The sequence below is a fragment of the Lathamus discolor genome, chromosome Z, assembly GCF_037157495.1.
Source record: "Lathamus discolor isolate bLatDis1 chromosome Z, bLatDis1.hap1, whole genome shotgun sequence".
NCBI lineage: Eukaryota > Metazoa > Chordata > Aves > Psittaciformes > Psittacidae > Lathamus > Lathamus discolor.
In genome coordinates this window covers 8,220,303-8,236,811 of record NC_088909.1, presented here as the reverse complement: position 1 = coordinate 8,236,811, position 16,509 = coordinate 8,220,303, and the positions used below count along the sequence as shown (strand labels likewise).

The following is a 16,509-nucleotide window of genomic DNA, read 5'->3' as shown; positions in this document are numbered from 1 at the left end:
TCCTTGCAGTTCTGTGCTTTCCTAAATTGGACCCCTACTGGTTAAAATTAATTTTTGAAAAGCCAGTCATGGTGGATGATGTTTTAAAATCGAAGCTGTTTAAGAAGATAATTAAAAGAATAATTTCTATAATGAAAACTTAACATGTCTGGAAATGACAGAAGTTATCACAGCTGTCTTCCATGAGTTTAACTTTCTTCTTTTCTCTCAGTAAAAGCCAAGATGTTAGAGATTTTCCAGCTTCACCATACAGTGGTGCATTTTTAGATTTGTGGCTAGATTGAGTGAACTTCAGCCAGAATCTGAGCCCACAGTCTTACATTCTGTTTTTTCTTGATTACCACTGCATTATACCTTCTACAAAGTCATCCTCTCTTTTTTAGTCAGTGCTGGATGGCACTTTCTGAAATGCACGTTAACAGCAACAAAGCAAAATGAAAAGTAAGCTGCTACATCACATGAGGGCATCATACAATGTTACATAACATAATGGCTCCCTCCTAGTTACTACTTTGATGTCAGTTTTGGCATAGACTCAAATAAAATATGGAGAAGACTAGTTAAGAGTAGAAAAATGTATGCTGCTTCCCTTCATTAATATTCAGCCATGGTTTTTATCTTCATTATGACATACTCTCATGAATGGCTGAAAAACAACTGCTGTGTCCACTGTGTCATAAAATCTTGCATAGCTTTTCCTTATTAACAGGCTTGGAAGATCCTGTTGGTGGCATGCAAGCTTTTTCCTCTGAGCTAAGGTCTCCCTATCTCTAATGAGGATAAAAGTGAATTATTCTAAAAGCAGACTTTTCTTATATTTGTGTTACAGCTTTCTTTCATTAAAATAAAAATCTGTGAGAAAATAAAATATGTTAGAAGAGATCAAAAATTGTTGAGTGGAAGGAGGCAATGAAATTAGAAGCAAAATAGGGACAAGCATTCAAGGAGGAAAATATTAAGCAGGTCAAAAGCTGCCATGATGCCGAATTAGGAAATGAGAGCCTGAACATTTTTCATGAAGGTAACTTAGTGAATGGAGAGAAATTATAAGTGATGTCTGATAGGAGAATGGAAAGAAGGCAGAAGATGAAAAGAATGAAATTATGCTTTTACAACGAAAAGCTCTAATACTACTTGTGAGATGCCAAAACCAGGTGGAAATGAGTTTAGTGAATTGGATAACAAGATATTAGGACAAGGTACGTTCTTCTCTCATTACCAGAATAAGAGGAAACTTGCAAGGAGAGTGAAGGCACGAAACTTGAGTGGTGGAAGTGGAAAAATACAGTTTTCAGTGTATGAAAAAGGTATATTATAACACACTGGAGAGTGTCTAAAGAAGGGCCACAAAGATGATCAAAGGTCTGGAGAACTTACCCGATGAGGACAGACTTAATGAGCTATGGCCTTCTTAAGGAATTAAGGTCTTCTTCCCCTCCTCCCTGGAGAAGGCCCAGAGAGAACTTCATCACAGTATTCCAGTACTTAAAAGGTAGCCATTAAGAGGATAGAGGTTTATTCTTCACAAGGTGCCATATGGAGAAGATAAAGGGCAATGGATACAAGTTGCACTGGGAGAGGTTTCATCTTGATATAAGAAATGGAACAACCTCCTCAGGGATGTGGCAGAGTCCCCATCACTGGAGATTTTCAAGGTGCAATTGGATGGGGTGCTAGAAAATCTCATCTAGGCTCCCTTTCCCGCAGAAAGGTTGGATCACATGGTCATTCAAAGTCCCTTACAACCTGGGCTGGTTTAGGATTCTTTGAAAATTTTTACTACAATTTACTGACTTCACAATGGCATGGGCCCTCAATGGAATTGAGAGGCTTGACTAGGTAAACAGATTCCAAAGAGTCACCTTTGCCAGTAGATTCAGTACTTTAATGGAGATCTGAGCAAGTAATTGAAAACTTCAGAATCAGTAACAGAAGCTTTCATTTTGTCCCCTCCATTGTCTTAGGAAACTGTACTGACCAGCACTAAATGTCCTATTGATTGTGGGCAAGGCTAGTTGCCACTAGCAGTGGTTTTCACTGCAAGCTGCCAACCACTGGAATAAGTAAAGGAGAGTAGCAGCAGTAAAATCTTTCTAAGCAAGCTCATACAAAAGCATCATCTTCATTATTCAACATCTCAACAAAAGGCACTGGCAACACTGAAATATTTGGTTTTACAAAATTGAGGCTTAGAGATGAGCTATCTTTATTCGAATGCACTAATTGCATGGTATCTTAAAAGAGCTTTTTTTTTTATTTATTTTATCAAAATGCATAATCCACATTTTTCTTACATGCTGCTTATGGGAAGATAGTACTTAGCTTTTCTAATAGTCAAGCATGGCTTTGCAGAACAGAACATTGTTAACAATTAAAATCAGTGATTAGAAAAAACTAGAGGGAAGAATTTTAGAGTATTTTTAAATGTGGCCTCTCTGTGGTATGTATTTTTATACCGTTTCAAGGTCTCAAGTAATAGAAAAATCATACAAAGGTAATACAAGTAATCTGAAATCCACTACATGCAGTTCTATTTTAAAAGAGCAATTCACACCAAATTCTTTCGCCGCACTAAGAATGAGTTCAGGAAAATAAATATCCAAGGAGGAATATGGATTTAATTGTTATTGCTGTTACATTGCTAAAATAAAACAGCTGTGATCACACACTCAGATAAAGCCATTGTTTAACAAATATTTTTATTAAACATCTCTGCAGTGAAGATGAGTCCAGCTCCCCAAGAGCAGAGCAGGCTGCTTCCTGGACCACCCATTGCTCCCTAGGTAAAACAATTCAACCAGCTGTTGGGGGGTGGGGGGAACTTGATCAGGCACACTGGACACTATGGCAGTTATGGAGCAGCTCACGCCTGTTCACTGACACACTGAACTGTAACAACTGTATTTTAACATTCAAATAAATAGACCACAGTCTTTTTTTTCAAAGCATTAATTTGCCCACTAGTTAATGACAGCAACAGTGTTTCTTAAATGGCACCTTCCCAAGAATAACCATGACCTATGTAGCCCACAGGAGAAGAGTCTCAGAAAACTAAGGTCAGCTGATTACAGGAGGCACCGGGGGAAAAGCAGGCACATGGGAAGGTCAAAGGTACAACAGGAGCAGTCAGGAAAATAAATTGGCCACAGTCGTACAGCAAATAAACGGTATGTCAGAGCTGTGAATAAAATCCAGAAGTCCTGATTCCTTTTCTCTCTGCCCTGTTGCCCCAGTCCTAACCAGATCCTCGCTCAAAATGACTTCCTAACATAGACAATACAGGAGACTGAAACATTTTTCCTACATACCAAACAAATGTAGCAAAAGCTATATAAAGGTTTCCTTCACACAGTTACTCCACCATTTATGTTATGGATGGAAAGACATTGCTAATAAATATTGTACATTTCCTCCAGGTCAACAATCAGAATGCCTAAGTCTACAGAATTTGTCATTTGTCTGTTTGGGAATTGGTGTTAGTGTATTTTCAAGAATTATCCAAACTTCAATCCGAGCCACCTTTTACAGGAGTGTTTCCTTCAAGCTCTGCCATCAATCAGTCTGTGTCTGCTAGATGTCTAGATGTTGGGGGTATTGGAAGAGTTGTAAAAGCAGACATTTTCAAGCACAACATTTATAAATATCCAATATCTGTCAAGATGTCTACCACCTTTTTGCTTCAGTAAAATAAGAAAGATCTTTATTCAGACCAGACAGAAAAGAGTCAAGTAAAGTATGAAGGTTCTTACCCATTAATTTTTTTATGTAAGAGTCATATAATAAAAAGAGTACATGTGATAAAGACTAAAATAGCAAAAGTGTTTCTAATTTCTAATCATAAACTTGCACTGTTTACCAGGGGATGTGCATTGTGATTTTTCCAAACAAAAACTAATTAAGCAGCTGGTCTTATCTTAGACTTAAAAGTGACAAACGAAAAACAGATTTAGGATGGGCTCCAAATTACTAAAGTTGAGCCATTTCAAAGTGTATTAATTAGGTTTCCTAATAACACATCAGTCACTGAATACAAACTATCAGCTTTAATTTAAGGTTTTATTAGCCACTTGGAACATGGAGCCCATGGGTCAAGTCTCCAGTGATGGAAATCAGAGTAGTTTTCCTTTAATCCACAATTATACAAGTTCAGAACTGGTCTAAATATTTAAGATGCCTGTTTTAAATTTGCATTTCTTTGAGATATCTGTGCAGTTATTAATTGAACACAGTTTCTTAGTCTGGAAAGTCTGCTTCGTAAAATGTAGGCTTTTCTTCCCCTTTGGCAAGTACTGTCTTCCATGGTAGAGGCTTCCCTCTAGTGGACACTTTCTCTGATGTTTTATTTGTAAGGTTTTCGTAATCTAATGGAACATTTGTATGATATTTCCAATTTGCTTTCCAATTCAAAATAACTAAAAGAAAATGCCAGGACTTCATTAGTGACTATACAATGTTTCTTGAGGACCTTTGAAATTATTGCATTAGTCTCAAGACCATTTACTTCAAACTGTAATGAACTTAGGTATGTAAACAGCAAAATCATGCCCTGAAAAAAAGTAATTATCGATTCAGTAGTTCAGAGAACAGATTCAAAGACAAGAGCAGTGTTGTTCTGTATTGACTGGATGCTGTTTTATCAAGCTATCAGTGCTGATCTAATTAATCTCCAGTCTGTTTGATCTAATTAATCTTCAGTCTGTTTGTCACCTTACTGGTTCTCTCAGTATTGTGTTGTTTAGAGGAGGGCAGTAGATTGAGAGCACATTCACTTGGTGGTTTACTCAAAACATTTTACTTTATAAAAAGATGGACTTGGGACTCCTATATGGAACAAAAACACAAGCACATACACTTTTTTGTTCTCTCCTATGGGAGTATGATCACATTATATATAACTGAGACACCGCATAAGGACGCCAACTGGCTACATTCTATTTCCATTATTCAGCAATGACAAAGGGCTTTCTTAGCATGAACCTTTCACCTGTGAATTTTTCTTCCTTCAGAATGGGACAATAAAAATAGTCACTGTAGCAGTAACATTCATAATGCAAATCTCAGCCCACTAATTGAGACCACTAACACGTTTATTGGATCTTCAAGTACTTGCCAGCTGATAGTGGTATGTGGCTACTATTATGGTTCTATGGAATTTACTGAGAATCCTAAATCAAATATTATTTGGGAAGTAGTTTTCTGAGTTTTAGATAGAGTAAGCAGAGGTTTCTCAAACGAGCTTAAAGTTTAATGAAAGCGTATATTCTTCCCAACATTAAACTTTTCTATTCCAAGCCTCCCAGAGTTCTAAAATCTGGTTTGGTTTTTTTAATCCCTGGTGGGCTGTTGACTTTTTCTCATGAATCCTTTCATAAAGTTTTGGAGGCTACATGGTGGCCTGTCTGACACTTTCCATCTATGGGGATTTTAGTAGAATACACTTATTTTCCCAGTTCAATTACAGGAATCTCATTCCAGCTGAACAGACGCCCACATCACAAAGCAATATCACAACAGTTTCTTTTGTTGTCAGTTTCTCTAAAGAGAAATCAGTACTTGCTAAGAAAATGTAATAATACTATAATTATATAATATATGCATATATATGCATGTACCACTTATAAATGAAATTCTTCTGCTCTTTCTAAACATTGATTCTAGTAAAAAAGTTTGTAGCTCTGACAATAATACTGCCAGTGCAGCAAAAACTCAGAAATAAAGTCAATGGGAGGGATTTTCTGCAATCTTTTTCTGAAACAGAGTTAAACAGGACTTTAGAACTGGACTCAGTTCAAATGAGATCAAACACAACAGTGCCTAAAGGAGACAAAGCTTTGCAAGGTCCAGTGTATGTAAAAATATGAGTAATGTAAAATCAAACTTGCCTGCACTATAGACTTCAGGGATTTATAAAAGTAATTTACACCATAGAGGTGGTCTAATAGACAGACCATATTACACTTGAGAATATTTTAAAGCTGCCTAGGATGTATGATCTTCAGTCAAGGTTTTGCTATACAGAGATCAGGTGCACAAAAAAATTCATAATACAGAGAAGAACAGAGCATTTAACAAAAGGGCAGAGCTAAACTGGGTGCTACAGATCAGATCAGATATGCACACAATATTTATTTCTTCACTGTAATTTCAGTAACTCAGCTCAGTTAGGCTGTTGGAAACTGCAGACTGAGATAGTACTAATAATTAGCCCCTTCATTAAAAGGAGGTTTAAATAAGTAGTCTCATGCATACTATTGATCTTGGCAAAACTACACTAAATTCTGTTTAAATGTGGAAAATTACAGGAGAATCAACAAACATGAAATCTAGATATGTTGGTTTTGCCTGTAATTGGGGGGAAAAAAAAAGTTCAAATCCTAGAACTAGTAATCTAAAGCTGTAGGTGTGATATATGGGCAATCTGTATGAGCAATACTGCTGCATTTAGTATTCTACCACGGCATCATCCATTCAGGGCACTCTAGAGCTCCAACACCCTTTCAGCGTAGCTAAATTCAAATTACTCTGGGCTGAAATGCTCAGGAGAGAGAAAACACACAAACTAGTCTGAGATTCCCTCCTTTTTCTCTTACTTTTCTCCACAAACACTTACAGAGGCAATGCATGTTTGCATGAGCTCCCCAGCAGTGCTGCTGTTCACCTTCATTTTGGCTTCTGAGAATAATGAAGGGAGAGTATCTGCTCAAGCAATTGCTCTTTGCATGTATGGGTTTTGTTAATGTTTCCTTTCAAAGCAGGATTTTGTTGAGGAAATTCTCCAGGTTTTTGAACACAATTTACTCCCAGCTAGAAAGGACTGTGTTACACTAGGAATTAAAAAAGCAAGGCTTTTCACAGGATAGGGAGCTCACATGTGTAAGGTAGGGAATACAGCTGGAATTTGTAGAAGGAAAGTGTTGCTAACTGCAAGAAACAGAAGCCAAGTAGTCTCAAGGCATTAGTAGTTCCCAAATAGTACTACTATTTAATGTATCACTGAAAGTTGTGGATATGCCCATTAATCCACTTGGAAGAGCACTTCCATGTTATCCCAAGTGTTATCAACCACAGTCTGAAGAGCATCCGTAAGACTACAAAGAAAAAAGAAAAATCTTCTTTAATAAATGTGCCCTCTCCCCAAGAAAACACAATACTTGATGAGTTAATAAAATGTACCCAACCTGGTAAGAACATTCTGTGACTTTGCATGCAAGCTGGCTTTAGCTCATTTTGTTAGTACGATTAATTTTTAGAAATCTAAAACCTTCACGTTAATCCCAGATAATAGTGCAGTTTGGTACCCTAATCAGATTACAGTGAAAGTCTGTGAGATTTGCTTTTAAATGATGTAAAGCATGTTACTCAAACTATCACCCCCTCATTTTATGAAAGGATGGCCTGGAAGAATGTCAGATAGGGTTCACCATGTCTCAACAGCTCCAGACTTCTCTGCTTCAAGTCATCTTTAAAAACATGGCTTTGTTTATTCAAATACCAATTTTTTTTCAGCAACTTAGCATATCTTAGGTTTAAAAAGCTGTGGGCTTTATCACAACCATGGATGTGCAGATATTATGTAAGAAACTGATATGCAAAATTACCTTCTGCACATATACCACTTAATTACCATTTGCTATAACTCATTATCCAATTTGTGTTTTCAATTAAAAAAACCCTACCCTACTTAGCCCTTCTTACTAATTTGATTCATGAGCTTCCCTTTTGCATCTCTCTTGTTCCCCATACCTTTTCTGTGATTGGTCATAGCAGGGCTCATGCCTATTTTATCTCTGATTAATCTGATTAAGTAAGAACCTAGGATTGTGATGTCAGTGCATTAGCAGAAAGAAGTAATGCTTCGTGTAGGAAGGATGGCAATTTTGACCTTTTAGAAGCAGGTCATGATTTGACTGCAAGATGAAAATAGAGCAAGACAAACTGCAGTGACAGTATCAACTCATTCTACAGTAACATAGTTCAAGGAAAGATTATGGCTCGTGGACTGCAGGTAAGACAACATATTGCACTCATATTTGCTTATTTAATTGAAGGAAGCTTTGGGCATGAGATAAGAAGTTAGCTTCAGCCAAATACTAGAACATTAGAAATACTGACTGATGAAAGGCCTTGTTTCTTATATCTACTCATGAGAAAAAATGGTTTTCAGAACAGAGGCATACTAATAGACTAAATTTTTTTTACAAACTTATGACACTATTAATTTTACATTAATATACCTATCTCATATTCTTTCCTTCAGTGCTGATGAAACAATACTTATTTATGAATCTCTTTAGTGTACAAAATTGCTGGGATTTTTTTCCTCCTTAAATTCAGAAAGCTACATGAGTAAATGAACAACAGATGAGAGTGAATCTAAATTAAACAACTGATTCTTCACCTTATAAGCTCATGATTTAAAAATTTAACAACTTTGTGTAATAGTTTAGGAGATTGCTTTATTATAATGCAGTTCTGCTGTATTATTTAGCATGTGCCACAATACAAATGCTTTTATGAGCCTATAAGGCATATGCAGGATGTTGCTATGGTGATGTGGAGCTCAAGTTGATGCAATCCTCTAGGTTCTGTTCATGAACCTTTCAGCAGAACTTAAAAATGTTTCACACATAGCAACAAACAAGACATTAACGTGGCAGACATTGTGCAAAATAATCTCAGTGAGCATAGCTGTTAGCCAAACAGAAGGTACTAAACTGAATTGTCAGAGTACCTAGAAGCAGTAATCACTACACACACCTATATGCATCAAGATCAGCTTTGTTCAATAGTTACATTAACATGGACAAAGCTCATCACTCACTCGAGCTGAGCCATTTGTATTGCCTCTCATCAAATGCAGAAGGAAGTGAAATTCATCGTCAACAAGGCTGAACTTTACCTCGCTGTGCAGATGAAAGACCAATTTATAGCTGCAAAAGCAAATTGTAAAGCTGATATCCATTAAATATGGCAGTCAGTACCATGACTGGGTGAAAGAAAAACTGCTCAATTCACAGGTGGCATAGTCATTATATTTCAGCTGCAGTTATGCAGAATGCAGTAGAGATGGGGACTCTAGTTAAAAGAAACAAAACAACAAACAAACCAGAACAAAAACAACAAAAAAAGAAAATAAACAACCCAACTTACAGCAGTTTTTAAACTGTTTTTCGTGTCAATGACTATCCTTAAACTTTTCCGTACTCCGAATGAAAACTATGCTTTTATGTTTCAAATAAACAAATAAGCACCATCTTTTCACGTTGACCAATGTTTCTAATTATGTCCCACTGTCACAGCTTCATGTTGACAGAACCCCATATCCTGTATGTGTTTTCTGTCTGTCACCACTAGCAACCTCACACAGGCAGAAATTAGCCCATTTCAAACTGGCCAATACTCCAACAATAATAGCCAGTTAGGCACCGTATTAAAGCCTGTTCATAGACGCTACTGTCTAGCCTGATCTACAGCTGACACCAGTGTAACTGCCCATATCTTTTCCAAGCTGAATAAAGCACAGGCTTAATTTAACACAATCATTCAACTAAGCTTTCACTTCGCTGACTTCAACCATGAAGAAAATAATAACTAAACCAGGCAAAATAGTGCTGCTGACATTCTAAACAATGCTCAACTGCGGCTGCTCTGTAATTTTAACTTGGAACACCAAGGCCTATCAATTTTGAATATTTGCAGATTACCCCAAGTTCAGCCAGGACGAGATTCTATACACATTGCCTCATATTATGATTATCTGTTCTTTGCAATTCTTGTTAACATCTGTCTCTTTAGATTTAACTAGAAGTAGGCTATTTGTGGCCAAGTTAAAAATAAACAGCAGCAACTGGTTATCTCATTTTTGTGGCTGCTGTAAGTTTTGCAAGTGATAACCTATTCCTGTTCCCTACATTCATTTTTCCTTTCTACCTATGTGCTCATCTCCCACATGCCAAAAAAGAAGAATTAAAAACAATTCATCTGTCTAAAGAGTTTGCAGGTATTAACTTGTTTGCTAGCAATACTTTAAGCTATTACTACCGAGTCCACAGCTCTGTGCTGTCTGTTAATGAGCCACTGTACTGAGTTCCGTTGAATGCAACTAGTGTGTAACCCACCTATTTCACACTAGTTGAAGCTTTGAGCCATAATTTTAATTTTTGATTGTCTAGCACACGAGCAAACTGCTGTGCTCCACAGAAGAGGAAAAGGAGAATAGAAGAGGGTGGTTTGTTTTTTCGGGTCGTTTTTATTAGTTTATGATGGTTGAGAATTTCTCTTACTACGACTGTGGTAAAATAGTTATGTATCTATTCAAACCTCAGACAAGCACAATAGTTCCTGAATTATCAGACAGATTGTGAACTGTTCTATCAGAAAGTTCAGCGCTCTCAGATATACTTTTAGTTTGACACATTATTGGTGGGGACAGGAGTCTTTTATCATTATCAGAGAATGAAAGGCTTTTTCCTGTATGGTTCAGTAGTTACTCTTAAGAACTATTTTCCTTTCACTTGCAGATAAAAGATGAAGAAAGTGGCTATAACAAAAACCTATTTTGCATTCCTAAGCACTATGAAGAAGATTTAGAAAGAGTCTTCATTCCTCATGGACTCATCCTGGACAGGTATGAGGGTAAACAACAAAAAATAGTGATAGGAATGGCAGTGATTCATTTCCATCCAAATGAAAAGGCTGAGAAACATAGAAACCCTTCAGCTACAGTACTTGTATTCTGGAGTTTAATACAAAGGGCATTCTAGAGGATTCCTCTACAATCGCAGTTAAGTTTCCATTTTATCTCAAATATCTTTAAGCTTTCATATTCTGCATTCTTTAGATAAATGGATTAAATCAACAGTATGACAAGTGGAGTAGGTAGGCACCATCTTGTGAACGGGAAGTATGTAATTAACTTTTCTATGTCTTAGCATGTCCATAATTTGCATGATCAAAATTTTAATATGGACATTGTTTACTATATGGACAAACTAACATGATATATAAAACACTTCACGGGTCTTATAAAACTTAGGGGGGTTGTTGTGTTGTTTTCTCTTTTTTTTTTTTTCCCTTCCAGGACAGAACGCTTGGCTAGAGATATAATGCAAGATATGGGAAGCCACCATATAGTTGCACTCTGTGTCCTTAAAGGAGGCTATAAATTCTTTGCTGATTTGCTGGACCATATAAAAGCACTAAATCAAAATGGTGATAAATCTGTGCCTATTACTGTGGATTTTGTTAGAATAAAAAGCTACTGTGTAAGCAACTTTATTTTCTTTTGAAATAGACTCTCTATAGACTTACATTCTGAATACTGGTAGTTTACATGAAAACTCCACCTCAGAATGAGTTTGTGTATATATCCTGTTCAAAGCAACTCAATTTGTTACATGCTGATTTACTGATCTGCCCGAACGACCAGATGAATATTGTACAGTCACTGGAGTGAATATATAGTAGAACACTTAATATGGCAAAGCCAGGGTCAGGTTTCCAATGTCCTCCTCTCCTGCCAAGTTTCCACACAGATTCTTTGTCTGTACCATGGTACCCTTTGGTGGGAGGGAGTATGGAGAGTATAGCATCAGAGACTTGCTTATTGTCTCTCTCAGCATTATTTTTTATTCCTATGGATAATATTGGAGACTTGTTTTCATAATCTGTGTGTGGAGGACAGGCATCTTTTACCTGAACCAATCGTAGTTGACCTGAGCCAACTATTGTAAAGCAATGACTTATGCCATTTTTTTCTGTTTTATGTTCTCCCCTTTTTGAAGACTAGAACTCTGTGCACTGATCAAAATTTATCCTTTGCTAAATATAACAGTTTACAATATCCTAGAAATTCTTCATGGAATTATTAAACAAATCTGTGCTTGCTCTCAGATGCTTAAAAGCTGTTTTACTGAAGGAGTGCTGTGTAAATTTGCAAGTGTCATTTGGTAGCAAAATGCAAGAGCAATATACCATTCATACACGTAAAAAAATAACACTTTTGAGAATGTTTTGTGTGTCTTCTTTCTGCTCTTTCTCCTTCTAGAATGATTCACCTACAGAAAAAATCAGTATTGTAGGCGAGGAACTGTGTACATTAAATGGGAAGGTATGATTAGCATATTCAGCTTTTATGGGGAAAGAACAGTTATTGTGTATCTTTCAGTAAGTCCATCTTTATTGAAATTTTGACACTACTTACTTGCAGCCACTTAACACTGGTTTAAACTGCTATCCTTTGACACAGGGAGCAATTCCCACTGGTCTCAGTGAAAACTTAACATGATCAGTACTGAATGCTTCTATTCCCCATTTGATCCAGCTCCTGGAAATGAACCATCTTAAAACTGACTCTTGCAGTATGGTTCTAGAATGCTATTGCTATACATAGAATAATATGTAAAACCTAACATAGGTGGCTTTCTCAAGATATTTTATGCTTCTGTAAATACCAACTGAAAGACTATTCAGAAAGCACTAAAATAACCAAAGTGACAAGCTCCTTTGAAAACTCTGTAACTGAGGTTTGTAGTGCAAACTTCTGCTGACTCTGTAATTCACTGTTGATATGTAAATACCTTTTTTCTGTTTTTTTTTTTTTCTCTCCCTACATGATCTTTTCCAGAATGTGTTAGTAGTAGAGGTAAGTCAAGATTAGGAGGGAGGAGGAGGAGGGAAGGAAGGGATAGTGGGGAAGAACACATTTCCCCCATGTTTTTCAAGTTAATACCTTTTGCATATAAACAAACAATTTATTACGTTACTCTGCTGCCAGGGTGGCTGGCTGGTTTTGGGGCTTTAAATTAATCCACTCACAGTTGTTTTTTTCTTTCAGTCTCAGAGGGCAATTTATTTTTGTCTCTCTTTCAGGACATTATTGAGACTGGTAGAACAATGAAAGCCCTACTTTCAAAACTAAAAGACAATGAACCAAAGATGGTAAAAGTTGTAAGGTATAATTGTTATGGACACTTACTAATGTATTGTAATGTAAGATATAGCAAAGTCATTTAGGTGAATAATCAGCGTATGCTGGTGGGTATTTGCTTGGTTTTGTTTAGTCTGAAGTTTGGGGGAAGAGGAAGTAAAAGCAGGAGGCAATCCTTATGCAGCTGGTGAAAAACTAAAAAACTAAGTATTTATTAAACTAGAAAATTTACTACCACCTTCATTCTCAAAATTAATAAAAAAATGGTTTCCTGACTCTTTCTGCATAGTCCATAAAGTCTGATGGATTCCCTGTTTCTTACCTCCTTATGTCTGAAAAAAATCAGCTCTTTCCACAGGTTTCCTAACACTTCAGTTGCCTCAATACTAGAATGACAACACTCGGAATTTTCCATAATATCCTCAGTCATACTGGTTTTCAGAATCTAAGAGTTTGTCAGCACGCGCAAGATTACTTCCAGTGGCATTCTAGATCTGCTTTTAGACAGTCTCTAGAAGGAATTTTTGGGAAATAGACCTGTCTGTCAAGTAATCACAATACTTTGAAAATACACTTCTTGTTTGATGTACCATTTGTGATTGTCCTAATGACTGTCCAGGAGATCCTCAGTTTGTTCAGAAGCGCTTAGGAAAAGCAAGAATGGATGCGACTTTGTGGAAGAAATCCACAGCTTGTCCTCTTCTCCCTCCCTCCCTGCTAAAATCTAAATGCCACTTGAACATGCTTACCTGCCTGTGCTAATCTGATACATTGCTACATGAGGACATAATGATTTTGGATACAGAATAGAAAATAATTAAATATAAAACAATGGAGTAATTTGGACCTTCATAACGAACCTAGACCAGCGCCTTAACTTCTTCCTCAGTTATAAGGCTGAACCCTGCTTCTTCCTGTTGCAATCTCATTGTTTTAATTTAACTGCATGATTATAGAAGTTTATAGGGATGGGAGGTAGAAGTGAACTATACATCTTAAAGCAAGACATATTTTAAAAAAATATTAACCTTCTCTGCTTTGCCTTACAGCCTGCTCGTTAAAAGGACGCATCGAAATCCAGGTTACAGACCAGACTGTAAGCATTGCATTTTTCTGGTTGTCCAAAATAGAGTCTCCTAATCTCACTTCATGTAGGAAGTCTGACAATTGACATATAAGTTTCAGGAAGGCCAAAAGAAATGGGGAGAAAATACATACAGTTTCTGAACTGATGACCAGATATCCCACGCTGAAACTTCACGACCACCACCTTTTTTTATCACCATTGGTCTGAGCATGGGTTTGGCTGTTTGTTACCAGAGACCAGAAACAGAACCAAACATTATACATGTATTGTTTGGCTTGGATCCTAGAAGGAATTTGTTTTGACTCTACATTAAACTTGCCTTGTTTTCAAACTGAAAACCCCTAGTGAAGACTCTCAAGACTTTTACTCACTCCTTGTCTGCCTTTCCCAAGACTATTTCATAAGTAGGTTTTAAATAATTATGTTGTTCTTAAAACACATTCTCTTAGCATTTTAATTGTATTACTAAGTGATGAGGATGGCACAGATTCTAACTTTTGCCATCAAATTACGGCTCTGACTTTTAATGAATCATGCTAAGTACCTTGAAAGCAGGATGATATATTTGTTAGGTATTACTCTTAAACAGGTCAAGCATGAGCTGAATACAAATTGTGTGCTTAAAAGCAATTTACACCACCCCAGTATAAAAATAATTCTATTTTCTTACAGACATAGGCTTTGAAATTCCAGATAAATTTGTGGTTGGATATGCACTCGATTACAATGAATACTTCAGAGATCTAAACGTGAGTACACACAAGTGTGCCTCAACTGTTACATATGACTGCTACCTCAGATAACAAGCAAGAATATTAGCTTATACTCAGAACTTCTCAACAATTAACAAAATTCAAATATCACTAGAAAGTTCCATTAAAGGGGCAAAACCAATACTAGCATGCTAAACTGATAGTTCAATGTAAATGTGGAACTTCTTATGCCTTACCTTTCCTTGAATCATAGAACCACAGAATAGTTAGGGTTGGATCTACTCTACAAGTCTTGTGGCCCAGCCCTGCTGTCCGGTATTCTGAATCCTCCAGGATGGCTGGAAGCATGCAGTTTTTCATTTTGAAGTCTTTTTAATAAGACAGATATTGGATCCATGCTATTGCAAAGTGATATGAATAACAGACCTGACCTCTTCAGAATATACAAATCTAAGTATTGCTTCCAAGCCCATCTGTAATTTAAACACCTCAATTTTACTGCAAGTGGTAAATTGCAACCTGCCTCTCAAGGGTTACTGTTCTGTGTTTTGCTTACAACGCTTGGAATATGACTGAAATACATTCTTGCATTTTCTTTGAAGGTAAAGATTGACTAAAATTGTACTTTTTCACTGTTTTTTTTGTTTTTTTTTTTTTAGCACATCTGCATTCTGAAAGAGAAAGCCAAAGAGAAGTATAAGATCTGATAATATCAGTCGTCTGGAACACTAAAATGTCTGAATAATAAGTAATCTACTAATTGCACTCTTCTCACTGAAGAACTACATTTTCTTAAGATACTACTCCACATATTTTTTCTTATAATAATTATGTAGAACAGTTTAAAGGTGAATCAGTTTTGTCCAAGTTCCAGTGAAACCTCGACAGAGCAATAGCCATGTATTATAGTCTGCTGGAATCACAGGACATATACATGTGTATGCCATTATGTTTCAGTTTTAACTTGCTACGTGATGTAACACATTAGGCATATTGTATATAAACTGTGCTTATTTTTACGAGACTTTTGTGTGCATAAATACATACACAATTCTTTGTGTAACAAATAGGCTGAATAAGCATTTCAGGACCCGAGGTTAATTAAGTCAACTGTACAAAGCGCATACCTAGTGGAAAACATATTTGGTTCTTTATCTTAATGCAATAAAACAAGTAAACATAGCAAAAAATCTAAAAAGTAAACACTAAAGTAGCTAGACTGAGATTAGTTCTTGTACATTGAATGTAATTGGGGTGTTGTGCCTTGGGTTTTGCAGGATCCGATGTTGATTGCACTATGGAGGTGTCACGTTAAACGCGGGTAACCAGCTGTTAAAACCAGATGATAAAACAATGCAGCAGGAAACTACTTCTGCTACTTGTGCATCTGTAACAAGAATTGGAAGTTCGATTTTACTGCCCAGGCTGCCCAGGAACTGCACCAAGCTGTGGTGGTCTCTGACACTGTTTCCTACTTGTACTGAATGATCAAAATAAGCTCTGAGACCTTGGTTTGTTTTGGTTTTATTCCACTGTAAACTGAGAGCAAGAGGGTGTTTTGATGCCCTGTAGCTCTCACAGACCGCAGGTGACCGCGCTCCCGAAGGCGTGCCATAGCTCCTTCCACAGCCCCCGGCAGCTGGAGGCTGCCACCTCTCACTTCAGCCATCCCTTACAGCAGGTGAGGGGAGCACGGGGGTGCCTGTATGACCAGACCCCCGACTAAGGCACGGGACCGGCTCACACGGGAGCCCAGCGCCCCCGCCCGCTGCCACCCACCT

General features: G+C 37.0%; 1 protein-coding gene across 1 annotated transcript; it reads left to right on the top strand.

The window, feature by feature from the left end:
• The first annotated feature begins 7,987 nt into the window (after positions 1-7,987).
• Positions 7,988-15,435, top strand: LOC136004951 (hypoxanthine-guanine phosphoribosyltransferase-like). The gene is made up of 9 exons (XM_065661973.1): positions 7,988-8,005; positions 10,521-10,627; positions 11,081-11,264; positions 12,047-12,109; positions 12,626-12,643; positions 12,871-12,953; positions 13,978-14,024; positions 14,688-14,764; positions 15,388-15,435. Exons 1-9 carry the CDS (start codon positions 7,988-7,990, stop codon positions 15,433-15,435), a joined length of 645 nt encoding a protein of 214 aa, XP_065518045.1.
• Positions 15,436-16,509: the final 1,074 nt, after the last annotated feature.